General features: G+C 30.5%; 1 protein-coding gene across 1 annotated transcript in view; it reads left to right on the top strand.

The window, feature by feature from the left end:
• LOC111632211 (thrombospondin type-1 domain-containing protein 7A-like) overlaps positions 1-13,353 on the top strand; it is a 69,454-nt gene that overhangs the window by 25,500 nt on the left and 30,601 nt on the right. The window contains exons 6-7 of the mRNA XM_023376590.1: positions 3,316-3,434; positions 9,937-10,098. Of these exons, the coding sequence (XP_023232358.1) occupies positions 3,316-3,434; positions 9,937-10,098 (281 nt within the window). The remainder of the gene's footprint in view (positions 1-3,315; positions 3,435-9,936; positions 10,099-13,353) is intronic.

Raw genomic sequence — 13,353 nt, 5'->3', positions numbered from 1 at the left:
TTTTTTACCGACAGAGACTTCGACTGGAAGAATCTTCCAATGAAATGCTACCCGTTATTTTTTTGGAGGGGATTCCCCTTCTAAGCATTAAGGTTCGTATATCTCCACTTTTCTGCCACCAACTACAACAAACGAAGGTATGTACAGTGCTAGTTTATTAAACAAAGTTTACATATTTGTTGCTGTAATGATATATACTACGTTTTCTTACATTTTCATCAAAGAAAATTACTGTATATTACAAATAAAATCACAAAAATTTCGGAGACTAGAACGGATTAATTGCATTTACATTAATTTCTATGGGAAAAATTGCTTCAGTTAATGAACAATTCGGTTAACGAACGGAGTCGCGGAACGGATTAAGTTCGTTAACCAGGGTTTCACTGTATAAATTATTATTTAAAAAAATGGTGTTCACAAAAAAGTTATGAAATATTTGATGGGCTGCGAGTATAAAAAGGTTAAGAACCACTGACCTAGAGGTACTGATTGTTGTACTTAGCTTATGTGAGTGTCATTACCCTTTCATCACCATATTGGATTTTGATGCTTTTTGGTTGGCCTAACAACATATTATAAATTAAACAATAAGCAGAAATGGGAAAATAAATATATGTAGTTTATAGATATAATGATTAAAACTAACAATTTAAAATAAAGATGTATTTATCCTCAGTTGAAATTTTCAAAATTTTTTAAGAGATCACCTCAAAAACAACACATGAACAAAAGAAACTTTGCTTCTGATGGTGACTATTACATGATCGTAGACTTATGATGACATTTGTTAGCTGGCCACATTAATCAGACATTCATAATTCCATTCTGCTTCAAGATACCTAAGTGAGTAGGATTGCCTGCTGAGCATCATTACCCAATTTTTCCCTATACAATATTTACAGTTCACTTTCATTATTTTTTCTCACTTTAGTGCATCATGAAATGCAAGCTGCAGATATGTAAAAACATGTGCAACAAATAATTTTTTTTTCACTTAAAAAATAAAGTAGAACATTTTGTCTTTGCTTAATACATGTTAATGTTCAATACTTCATATATAAGAAGAAATGTACAAAACTCTCAATTTAACAACTCCAATTGGGTATATGTAAATAATCACTACACACAAAACCAATATCCAGCAATTAACTACAAAAGTCTACAAAAGCAAATGTTTTCATCCACATTGAACAGTTATCATCAGGCTGAAAATGTTTGCTTTTGTAGATTTCTGTAGTTACTTGCTGGATATTGGTTTTATGTGTAATGATTTTCATAAAACCTTCAATATCTCAATAAGGCTTAAATGAAATAATGCTTTATGTACATTATTTTATACAGAATGATTTATCTTATTATTTTTGAACTATTATTTATAAAGTAAAATCCAGAGCTAGTTAGGCCAGAATAAAAAATTTTCTATAAACTTTAGTAATTAGATAAATTCTAGAGTTTTTACATTAGTAGTGCATCCAGAGAGGGCCAAGGGGCCCTGGTACACTCCAAAGTAAAAGGAAAATAACACTAGTAAATTCTTCACAATTAATTAAAATTTATTTTTATTTATATTATGTCATGTCTTCTATTACTTATAAATTAGTGGTCACATAAAGTAGGAATTTTATTGAATTTGCATTAAAAAGTTTTTTACCTGTTTAACTTGGCTTATCAAGATTAAATTTTGAGTTCACTACTGTTCCACATTACTATAAAACTACAATGTTTATACAGTATTTTGTAAAAAATTATCTTTCAAAGCATTTGCAATAAAAAAATATTCAATGTGCTGAAAGATCTTCCAGTGCACTGACAGCATTTATGTCATTATTATGACTGTTACTGTATGTCCCAGGAGGGAAAGAAATTAACTTGCCATCCTCAGGAAGCTGGATTTAATTCCAGATTGAACCTCAGTAAAAACTTTCATAGATGATTTAATCAGAAATGTCTAGCTTTAACCTTCCACACTGGCAACCATTGAGTTCACTCCTGGAGAATCTATGATGGGTATTAAAAAATTTTGTTAGTGCCCACCATAAAGATTAAAGGGTTTAGAGTTATAAAAATTAGCTTCCATGGCATATTGAATTCCACTGGATATTTTTGACTATATCAAAACCTTTATGGTTTTTCTACTGCAATTTTTCTGAAGGACTGTTTATGTACACAATATTTTAAATCCACTATATTTATTTTTACAATACTGAAGAATATATTGTATTTATAGTTCATAATTGATTTCATTTCAAATTAGAAACCAAGGTAATTTCCTTAGCAAAACATCTGAAAAAAAATTAGAAATTATTTTTTGCTCTTTACTGAAAGCAAAATGATATATATTTTATTCAGAATTATTTCAGAATTCCATTCGTCATTAATTTATGCAAAGTTTTAGATAAAAGTTTATGAAATAAATATATGTTTGTTTACCCTTTCAGTTTTTATAATACTGTAATTATGAAAATTCCATTTTTTTTCTAACTTATCATTAATGTTGATTAAATTGAAACTTATGTTAACTTTAATGATAAACTTATGCCCTTTAGTAATGAAAAAACGCCTCTCAATTCAGACACTATATTCTTTAGAGAAAGTGTCAGACTATTTACATAAATGGGAAGAATTATTTAGAAAATCAGATGCATACAATTGAAAACAAGGGATATAGTCATGATTATAATTGTAAAAATATGAATTTAAATTTTGACTTCTGAACAAATGGTTGTTAATATTTTAACCTGGAGCAGTAAATTTGCATATAGAATTTGTATGCACTGTATTGTCTGTTTTAGAGTTTAATGTACTGTACATGCAAGTGTATATAAGTGCTAATGAACTTGAAATATATATGCACTTTATTATTTCATGCATCTACATGTTTTTATTTTATGTATTTTATTAGTTTATCATCATTAAAATATACTATTATTTCAGAATATTATGTAAAGTATTTAAGCTTTATAAATTTTTTTCTTACATTATTCATTCCTCTTGAAAACATGGTGAACAAATTTCTCAATATTTTATATATTTATTTCTAAAATCACATAAACATTTATTTTATTTTCTTAATGTATTTTAAAAAATTAACAAAAAGTAAGTGATATATACCATATAAATTATATATGTGTGTGTGTGTGTGTGTGTGTGTGTGTGTGTTTAAGCTGAGATACTGATAAACTAAATTTGGTTAAATCCTTTTAATCTAATTAAAAAAATGTGAAAATGTTAAAATGGTAGATAAAATATAAATATTGTTGAAATTAACTTATTGATTAATAAAATATAAAGCTGTTGTTTATTTTAATTTAGGTATATATGGGTAGCATCAGAATGGAGTGATTGTGTTGTTATTTATCAACAAAAAATATTCAAACCCTTATGTGGAGGTGGTTTACAACTTCGTAATTTAACTTGTCTTCGTTCCTCTGGTAAATAACGTTTATACAATAAAAAATGTTTATAGATGCTTTAGACACTATACAGAGTAGTCCATTTTAATCAATCCACATCCTACAAAAAAACCATTGAATCAAACACATTAGACTTTAAGTTGGGGCTATTGGTTTCATCATAGGTGGCACTATGGCTGGTGAAAGTGGAATCAACTTCATTTTCTTAAATAGAAACCTCATTTTTTTATTGCATATTATGAGTCTATGTCAAAAACAATTAAACTTTTATCTAGAACATTTTTTTTGAAAGATGCACTTATCAGAAGCTGAGCTCAGCTTTTTCAAAACCACCACACTGTACATATGTGCATCTGTAGATATCAGTAAAGTACTTTAAAAAGAAAAAGAAAACTTAAAAAATCATGAAACTGTTATTATTTAGTGGAATCATTCATTTTCTTCAAATAATGAAATTGATGATACAAAAACATTATAAATGGGTTGGTTATCTAATAGGTCCTTATTTTTTCCTTGTAAATGTGAAGATATGATAGGGAGAATTCAAAAAGCTTGTGGAAACATGCCACAAAATGTTTTTATCAAAAACTATGAGACATTTCTGACAGAGAATTGAATTATGCATTATGCAAAATGGAGATTCTTTGAATATCATTTACCATAGGAAAGAACTGACAGGCATTCACATTAATTAAGCATTTCACTAAAAGTTTAATTAAGATAAAAAATGTATTGAGTAAATTTAAGATACCTTCCGGCTATGGCAAGAGCTATAGAGGAAATATACTGTTTTTTTGATATTAAATACAAATATTTACTTGAATTGAATACTGACGTTTGAATCACAGAATCCTATTCATCTGGAAGTTGTTATATATATNGATTTTATTGCCATCTTGTATTAAATTTAATAACTAGAAATAAAATATAGAACTAATACTTGATAAATCTAAAAAATAGAACCTATGCAAAAAAAAACCAAAAATACAGCAAAAGAAAAAAATTTAATAAAAACTAACATTTTTGACAACTTCTAGCAACTTCCATGATTGTAAAAATATGTCGATAACCCACTCTCAACCTCTCTGATATATGGATAATACTTTACAAAAACTTAAAACCTTAATTTTTATGTTCTTATTAATTATCAATATCTAGATATTTATTTTAACCTTATTTTGTTTTTATGTTATTTTTCTTAACACTATGCATGATTGTAAAAATCTGTCAGTCTTTCACTCTCAAACTCCCTGATGTATAGATAATACTTTACAAAAACTTAAAACCTTAATTTTATGTTCTTATTAATTTTTGATATTTAGATTTTTAATCAAGTAACAAATACCTTATTCATTGCCAAGGGAGTTTATTAAAAACTAACGTTTTCAATCTACTCTATAGATCATCCTCAGGTTGAAACATTCGAATTTGGAATAACAAAAAATAGAACACCAAATTCAAATTCAAAGAGATAAATACCAACAACGTAGCAACTAATTAAAATAAAAATTAAAGCGTAAAAATACATAAATGTAAAAATAAATAACATAAAACTATTAAATATTATTATAAGCCACTATCTGTTAACCAATAAAAATCATTAAGGTTCCCATAACGCGATTACGAATATGGTGCAATTCAAGAGCTACTTGTAAGTTTTTTAAGTTTTTTGACGGCGTACTTTCATGCCGAGGGTAGGCCCTTCACATCTCTGATGTTTATGCATTTTTCATCTAGCTTGCCCCTATATATTTCCATTTTTCCGGCAGTTTTTGCTAAAGTTGGGGAGTGCACTTGTCTGATGATTTCCACATCCTCCCATCTAACTAGTGGCTTATAATAATATTTAATAGTTGTATGTTATTTATTTTTACATTTATGTATTTTTACGCTTTAATTTTTATTTTAATTAGTTGCTATGTTGTCGATATTTATCTCTTTTGAATTTGAATTTGGTATTCTATTTTTTGTTATTCCAAATTCGAATGTTTCAACCTGAGGATGATCTATAGAGTAGATCAAAAACGTTAGTTTTTAATAAACTCCCTTGGCAACGAATAAGGTGTTTGTTACTTGATTATTTATTTTGCCGAGTGCGTTTCTGTTCAATTTTAGATTTTTATTTTTATTTTAGCCTTATTTTGCATTTATGTTATTTTAGTTAATCCTTTACTGTATTTTATTTATTTTATTTAACCTCATTTTACACATGTTGTGAATATCCTTTATATTTGCTTTAATTTTTAATCAAAACTTTTTTGAACATGTTCAAATTCTAGCACTTTCTATGCATTTAGGTTTAGAACACGTTCTTGTATTTTGTCAACGTAAAAAATTTTTAAAAATTGCTATTTGAACTTTGTATTCGCTTTGTTTGTCTGAGGAAGACTTTTTGGAATGTTGAAAGTATTAGCATGTATTCAGTTGATCAAGTAAATAAATTTAACATTAAAAAAATAGTATACTTCCTTCATAACCTATATTTGGTGTTTTATGTGAGTATATAAATTTTTTCAATTGTGGCATGAGTTTTGTTATATATTCCTTGGCTGTCTTGGTGTTTAGGAGGTTTATCTCATTCCTAAGTATTGTTCCTTTGGTTGGGTTCTCTTTGTATGTTATGCGCATGTCTTTTTGTCTATCTATCTGTTTATAGATTGCTTCTAAATGGTGTTCATATCTCATTACTATTTGCATAATATGTAATAAAAAATGGAGGTTGCTATTTAAGAAAATGAAATTGTTTCCATTTTCATCAACACTAGTACCATCAATGATGAAAATCAATAGCTGTATCTTGTCCTTGAAGTCTTAACATGTTTGGTTCAATGACTTTTTGTAAGATGCATATTTTTAGTTATTCCAGTAGGTTGATTAAAATGGACCACCCTGTATACTAAATTTAATAATGATAATGAACACTAAAACTGCAGAAAACACATTTTGAAAGATACATCACTCACAAATGACTCATGCATAAAATGCCACATTCTGTCAGAAACAATACAACGTATAACCTCTGATTGCAAGCTATTTGTACAAACATACTATTTACATAGGCATAATCAAGTAGCAAATATAATACACCAAGAGCTTGCACACAGATTATTAAACATTCAGGTAACTCTGAAATTCGGGCAGACTTCCAAAACACCAAAGTAATCAGACAGGTGTTTCGTATTGATCACATCCGTCACCTGGAGGCCTGGGAGATTTATAAAGCCAACATTGGGGGCACCTGCATCAACTTTAAAGACAGAGAGACGATCACACAGGCGTGGAGATACTTATTCAAAGAATTTGAACTGGGACAAGCAGAGGGATGAAACGCAATAAACACATTATTTACATCTCTGGCGTCATCATTCCAACAGTCAAGAGGAGACACTGTTTAGTCAACACCTGAAGAAGACCTCGGTGGAGATTGAAAACGTTAGTGGAGATTGTTACGGACACAACACTGTTATAAAAAAAGGTTTTGTGGATTGTTATTACTCAACGCAGTGTTAAGATTAGAAGTCGTTTTGTGTATACTACAAATATACTCCACAGTCAGTATTAAATAATGACACACAAAATATACTATGATAGAGTCATAATCACAGATAAAACAATTCATTACAATAGACCTGATGTCACTTTTATTGGCAAATGCAACAAGATATCACTTATTAGGCTGCAATTTGAAAAAAACTGTAGACCTATAAATTCCCAGTGCCATCTGTCTGTCTTTCTTTAATCTTGAGAACAGTTAGATCAGTGATTCTCAACCACTGTGCCGAGGCACTTAAGTGTGCCACAAGATTTTTGAAGTGTTCCACCACTGCAAATATCCATACATAAATGACGTCAGACAAGTTCTACCTTCCTAGAGCATGTTTGGAAATTGTAACTGGTGTTACTAGTAACTGCTTGTAGTTACCAAGACGTTTAGAAAATTTGACTTAAATAACCAAATGCATTTAAAAATCACTGTTATGATGTCACCTGTTGTCCTGCGGTACTTACTGAAATAACCATGTGTGCCGCCAAATTTTTAAATTATTAAAAGTATGTCGTGATGATAAAAAGGTTGAGAACCACTGAGTTAGATAGATGAAATCAGAGGCCAGCCCTTTGGGGCAGGAGGCCCTGAATAAGTCTATGTGAACTTCTGATGCAAACCAGAAGTCACATTATTTCAATTCAAAACTTTTCACCTGAAAGCAATTAACAGATGACCAGCATGACTCTATTGTTAAAGGAAAAGTATGATGTACAGGGGCAAGACACTACTAACAATTTGAGGTGGAGAGCACATATTTTAAATTAAATACATTAAAAATATGATTAAAATTCCAACCTGGCATTGGGATGATGTCACAATAAGTAATTGCTCATACCTCGTATAATAGACATCTTTATTCCAAATACTCATAACATGAAAAATGCTCATACTAAAAAATTAACAGGTACACTCCACTCGCCTAATACTACATTCGCACACAATCCATGACTCACTTTGATCTCAATTTACCTACAATCTGGATTGTGACTGTCACTAGTCGAACGTCGTGCTGTTCGCACAGGCAGTCCACTTGAGAAGAACCTGGCTATTACACGCAATCATTAAACTGACGTAACTACACGGTAAGTCACAAACACCAACAAACAAAATGGAAGTTTTGGTTAGAAATAAATACTTTTTCTTGCCATACATCTAATAATAGACAGATGTCATCGTCTCTCCATATGTCTTTTTTATTTCTCTCTTGATAGCCCGACACGTGTTCCGCAGCCACCTTGTATTTTCTTGCACGTGTGGGATTGTGGGATCTCTCTTATGACTGAATCTAGTTTCGAGAACTCTCTCCAGTCGATCGCAATTGAACCTCGTTTCAGTCGAGATTGAAATGGTTCGTATTACGGAACACTCTCCGACCTTAGTCACAATCTAGATCGAAATGCTCAGTGCGAACGGGGTATAAGAATTAAGGACACTGTGGAGAATGGAAAATATTTATTATGCCTATTGTTCTCTCTTCCACCTGTGTCATACCACATACACTATGTAAAAGTTTAGAAACCTAAAACCTTAACAAAAACATACTCATTACATTGTTAGGAAGTTTCTAAACATGGATACATACACCAATAACACAGAAGCTTAATGTTACACTTGTTTGGGTAACTAATACCTTGTCTTTAGTCCAGTATAGCACTTGGCCCCAGTATCAGCTAAGCATGACATTTGCAACATAATAATAATAATAATAATAATAATAGTAAATGTAATANATTGAGTAGAAATACATACATCACACTACAGAAGGCCACTATATTGAATACATGCCACATTGTTAGGAAATTCCTGAATACTGACACTGACACTGACACACTTATTTAATTTTAGTTTTGTTTTGGTTGCTATGCCTTGACTCTGGTCCGGCATAGTACACAGCCACCGGTTTAACCGAGTATTACCCACTGAACCCAACATAATAATAATAATAATAATAATAGTAAATGTAATACATCAAAAGCTCGCACACAACTGCAAACTATTACATACCCAGGAACTATACTACAAATATACATCTCAGATAGTCATAGAAAACAACACTCCGACCTGTAATCACAAAGTAGTCCATCACAACAGATCAGACATCACATTCATTGAAAAACAAAGTAAAATCATATACATCATAGACATAGCTGTACTAAACATCCATAACATTCAAAATAAATACACTGAAAAAATTAGTAAATACTTGGAATTTTACCCAAGGATATATTAAAGTGTCTATAGAGAATGGATGAGATACATATTGTGCCTATAATCCTTTCTTGCACGTGTGTCACACCACTTACTTAACACAGAAATCTCAAAATATTAGGACTTTACAATAGCAAGTACTGTTCATTACACTTCAGAAGGCTGCTGTACTAAATATATGTCAAGTAGTCAGGAAACTTTTAAAAAGATAAATATACAAGCAGCACATAGACAAAACATTTCCTTACTGTAGTTACATCTTAACTTTGTCCGTCACTCTCATTGACAAATGCAGTAAGATTGCTTTAATATAATAGACATCTCTGTTCCAAACACTCATAACATAAAAAAAAATCAACAAATACACTCCACTTGCTCAAGAAATAAGACAGATGTGGAGGATGGATAAGGTATATATTGTATCTGTTGTCCTCTCTTCTACTGGTGTTATACCAAATACTCTGCACAAAAGTCTTGAAACATTAAACCTTAATAAAAATATATACATGGCATTACAGAAAGCTGCAATATTGAACATGTCACATTGTTAGGAAATTTTTAGATGTTGACATGTATACCAATAACACAGAAGCTTAATGTAACACTTGTTTGGGTTACTACACCTTGACTTTAGTCTGGCACTTGGAACCAGTATCAGCTGACATTTGCAAAATAATAATAATAATAAAACTGATAATGCTATGAATGTAAATAATCAATAATAAAACGTAAGCTTTCTTTCATTATGGATATTTTTTCATTTAGATCATGTACCAGTTTCAACATTGTTTTGTAAAGAATCTAAACCTGCTACAATTCAGAGATGTCATATCCCATGTCCACAAGATTGTGAAGTTTCTCAGTGGACTCAATGGAGTCCTTGCATACCATATAATAAAACAGATTTTTTTCAGATATCTGGGGAAGGTAATAAATGTTTTATTTTATATTGATATCTAAATATGATTATTAAATTTGCTTATAATCTTTAAATTATTATTAACTATTTTGATTTTATTATATACCTAATAGAAAAATAACTGATACAATTTGAAAATGGAATAATTTGTTTAATTTAGATATATAATAAATAAATAAATTATTATATAGTATATGTTTTTCAAGATGTTCGTATAATGTATAGAAGTATATTCTATTTGTTCAATATTAACATAATAATTTAAATATCAAATGAACAGGCAGATTCTTTATCAAGCTACTTAAGGCTACTTAATTATTAAATAGTCTGATAAAGAATTGGCTGTTCATTTGATAATTAAATTAATTATTAGTTTGATTGCATATGTAATTAATATAATAATGTATGAGATAGAATTTTTGCTAAATATTCTGAATAAGCTATGTATTGAATTATAAAACAAATTTTAGCATACATAGAATGTGGATTGTGGATTTTAGATTGTTAGAACTAAAGAGGATTATGTAGTATTATAGTTAGAGTTTATTATGTCTGGGGCAGTCCAAGTTAGCTGTCCCATGAAAAACACCACATAATGCACATCAAATACTTGGACAAGAAGTGAAAATATAGTCATAAAAAAAACCTTTGGAAAAAAATCTACGCAATCTACCAAGTCTATACAGGCTCATCTGCAATGATCAGGACAAGTTCTCCACTTTCGAGAAATTAGGAGTCTATGTTGTACTGCTAGAGAATCTTGCAACAGAAGTGAATACAAAGTACATTGGGACCACAACAAGAATGCTTACTAGTCGCCTAGCAGATCACCAAGATGATGTAATGAAGGGAAGGTGCACTACAGAACTTAAAAAAAGATGATCAAGTAGGGTTACAACCCATTATGGACCCAAGCAACAATGCTCAGATGCTGCAGTAATCAAAAACTCCTCTTTATATGGGAGTCCTTTTTCACAGCAACCTCAGAGGGATGGAACACTCCCACTCTTGATCTGTCCAATGTGTGGATCATGCTGTATAAGCGGTTAAACAATGATTCTCATCCACCATCAGATTGCTAACGTGGGTTTGTATCCTTGTATGCACTGCTTCGCAACATAAGTATCACATTGCGTGCACAACTTCGAACATGTTCAAAAATTCATGTCTTGTTCTTAACAGTTTTATCAAATGTTTTAATTTGAAAATATGCATTCTGTTCTTCTTCCTCAGAATATTTCTGTTCAATCTTTTTAAAAATCTTTATTCGCCTGATGACGACAATTATAAATTCGTCGAAAGTACTTGTGATAAAAAGCGTTTATAACGCAAATCTCAGTGAACTCTCTGTCCTGCTATACAATATTTGGTGTGAGTATCAATCTATAGTATAGAAAAAAAACTTTATTTGATATTTGAATCAAATATTATTCTGTTCTATTTTTGCAGGCTTGAGAATGGCATAATGCATACCAACGACATTAGCAATTAAATAATTTTTTTGGCAATATTGTAATTCTGAAACTTAAAAGTTATTGGAATGTACATGTCTGCAATTTTTAAATTTCAGACCTATACATTCATTTACAGTGTTGTCTGTCTATTCATCATTTGTTAATCTTGAGAATGAAGTTAGATAGATGAAAATCAAGACTAGATACAGAAAGCTTAGGAGCTGAATGCCTGTTAACTATATACAAATTTCCAGTCTGGACTGGAAGTCATGTAATTTCAGTTCATTTTATTTACTTTTATTATGCCAATTACCAGCAGACTTTTTGCATGAAAATATAAAATTTTTCTTATGGAGAAACTGCTTTTACTATTGATACTGTTTTATGTTTTCTGGTGGTATGATATTCCAACACATTCTGCTGAAAAATAGTTCTGAATATACACTGATGTTCTAAAGTATTGCACACCTGCTGAGTTTATGAAAGTCAGTAAAATATTAATAATGTAGGTGCAATCTATGATACAGATAATGTATTAATGATAAGTAATGATAAATAAAAAAATAAGACATGCAAATTATTCATATATGACAGACATATACAATGCAATGCTTGAAAATGTAGAAATTTGTTTTGAGGATATGCCTGAAGAAGAGTTAATAAACAAAAAAAGTTAGACAAAATATTCATGAAAATGGATACAAATATATTAACAGAACAATATATTCATTAGTATTTTGTGACATCAGCTTTGGTTTGAACAGCAGCCCAAATTCTCCCTGGAATGCTGTCAGTCAGGCTTTAAATAACATCACAACTACAGTAATACCCCGACTTATGCTACCCCAACTTACATGAACCCGGAGTTACGCGATTTTCAAATCTCGTCGATTCATCTTTTGTTTGAGTGACACGCGACCCTTGATTATTCACTCCCCCCACACTATTGTTCAGCTTACATGTTCGGATGTGTCGTGCAGAATCCACACATAGCTACAATTTATTTTGTGTTATTTATTTCTGTGTTTGTTATATCTACGGAGACTTGAGAGACTCTACTATGTCATCCAAATGAAGTAGAACTAATTCTTCTGCATCAAACAAGAAAAGAAAAACTTTATCTTTGGAATGTAAAGTTAACATTGGGTATGTTCGTAAAGTTGAATGAGTTAAGAGAGAATGAAGTCATCGTTATTCCTATTTCGATTCATTACTAACGCATTTAACTCGTTTGACTTTACGAACATACCCATTATTAAAGACTTCAATACAAAAATGAAAATTTGTGAATTGGCAAAGAAGTTTGATCTACCAGAATTGTCGGTCAGAACAATTGTAAAAGGTAAAGAAAAAATTCTCGAAGCTGTGAAAAATGCTCAATCTTTAAATTCAAACATCATTTGTAAACGTCACAGTATTATCGCTGAGATGGAAACAATGTTAAAATTATGGTGTAATAACCAAGTAAATGTGAAAAATTGTAAAATAATATAGGCCTAATTTGTTATACATATGTATTATCTAAGATTTTATTAAACATTTTTTTCTAAATTATTGTTTTCTTTAGTCTCCAGCCCCAATTAAAAATTATTTGTATGTATTTATATGCGAAATTATACCCCGACTTACGCGGTTACCGCTCAGTTCCACCTATCGCATAAGTTCGGGGTATTACTGTAATGTTATGGTGTCATATAAGAGCAATTATTTTTCAGCTATCATTCTGTTGAAAGCCATGCGTTTTGAACTTCAAAAGTCATGAAATGCCACATTTTCGATTGGGTTGAGATCTAGCGAATTTCCAGTCCA

The sequence above is a fragment of the Centruroides sculpturatus genome, unplaced genomic scaffold (assembly GCF_000671375.1).
Source record: "Centruroides sculpturatus isolate CEXI.00-Female unplaced genomic scaffold, Cexi_2.0 scaffold407, whole genome shotgun sequence".
NCBI classification, from domain to species: Eukaryota; Metazoa; Arthropoda; class Arachnida; order Scorpiones; family Buthidae; genus Centruroides; species Centruroides sculpturatus.
The sequence above is the reverse complement of the archived record's forward strand: the minus strand, read 5'-3'. Positions and strand labels throughout refer to the sequence as shown.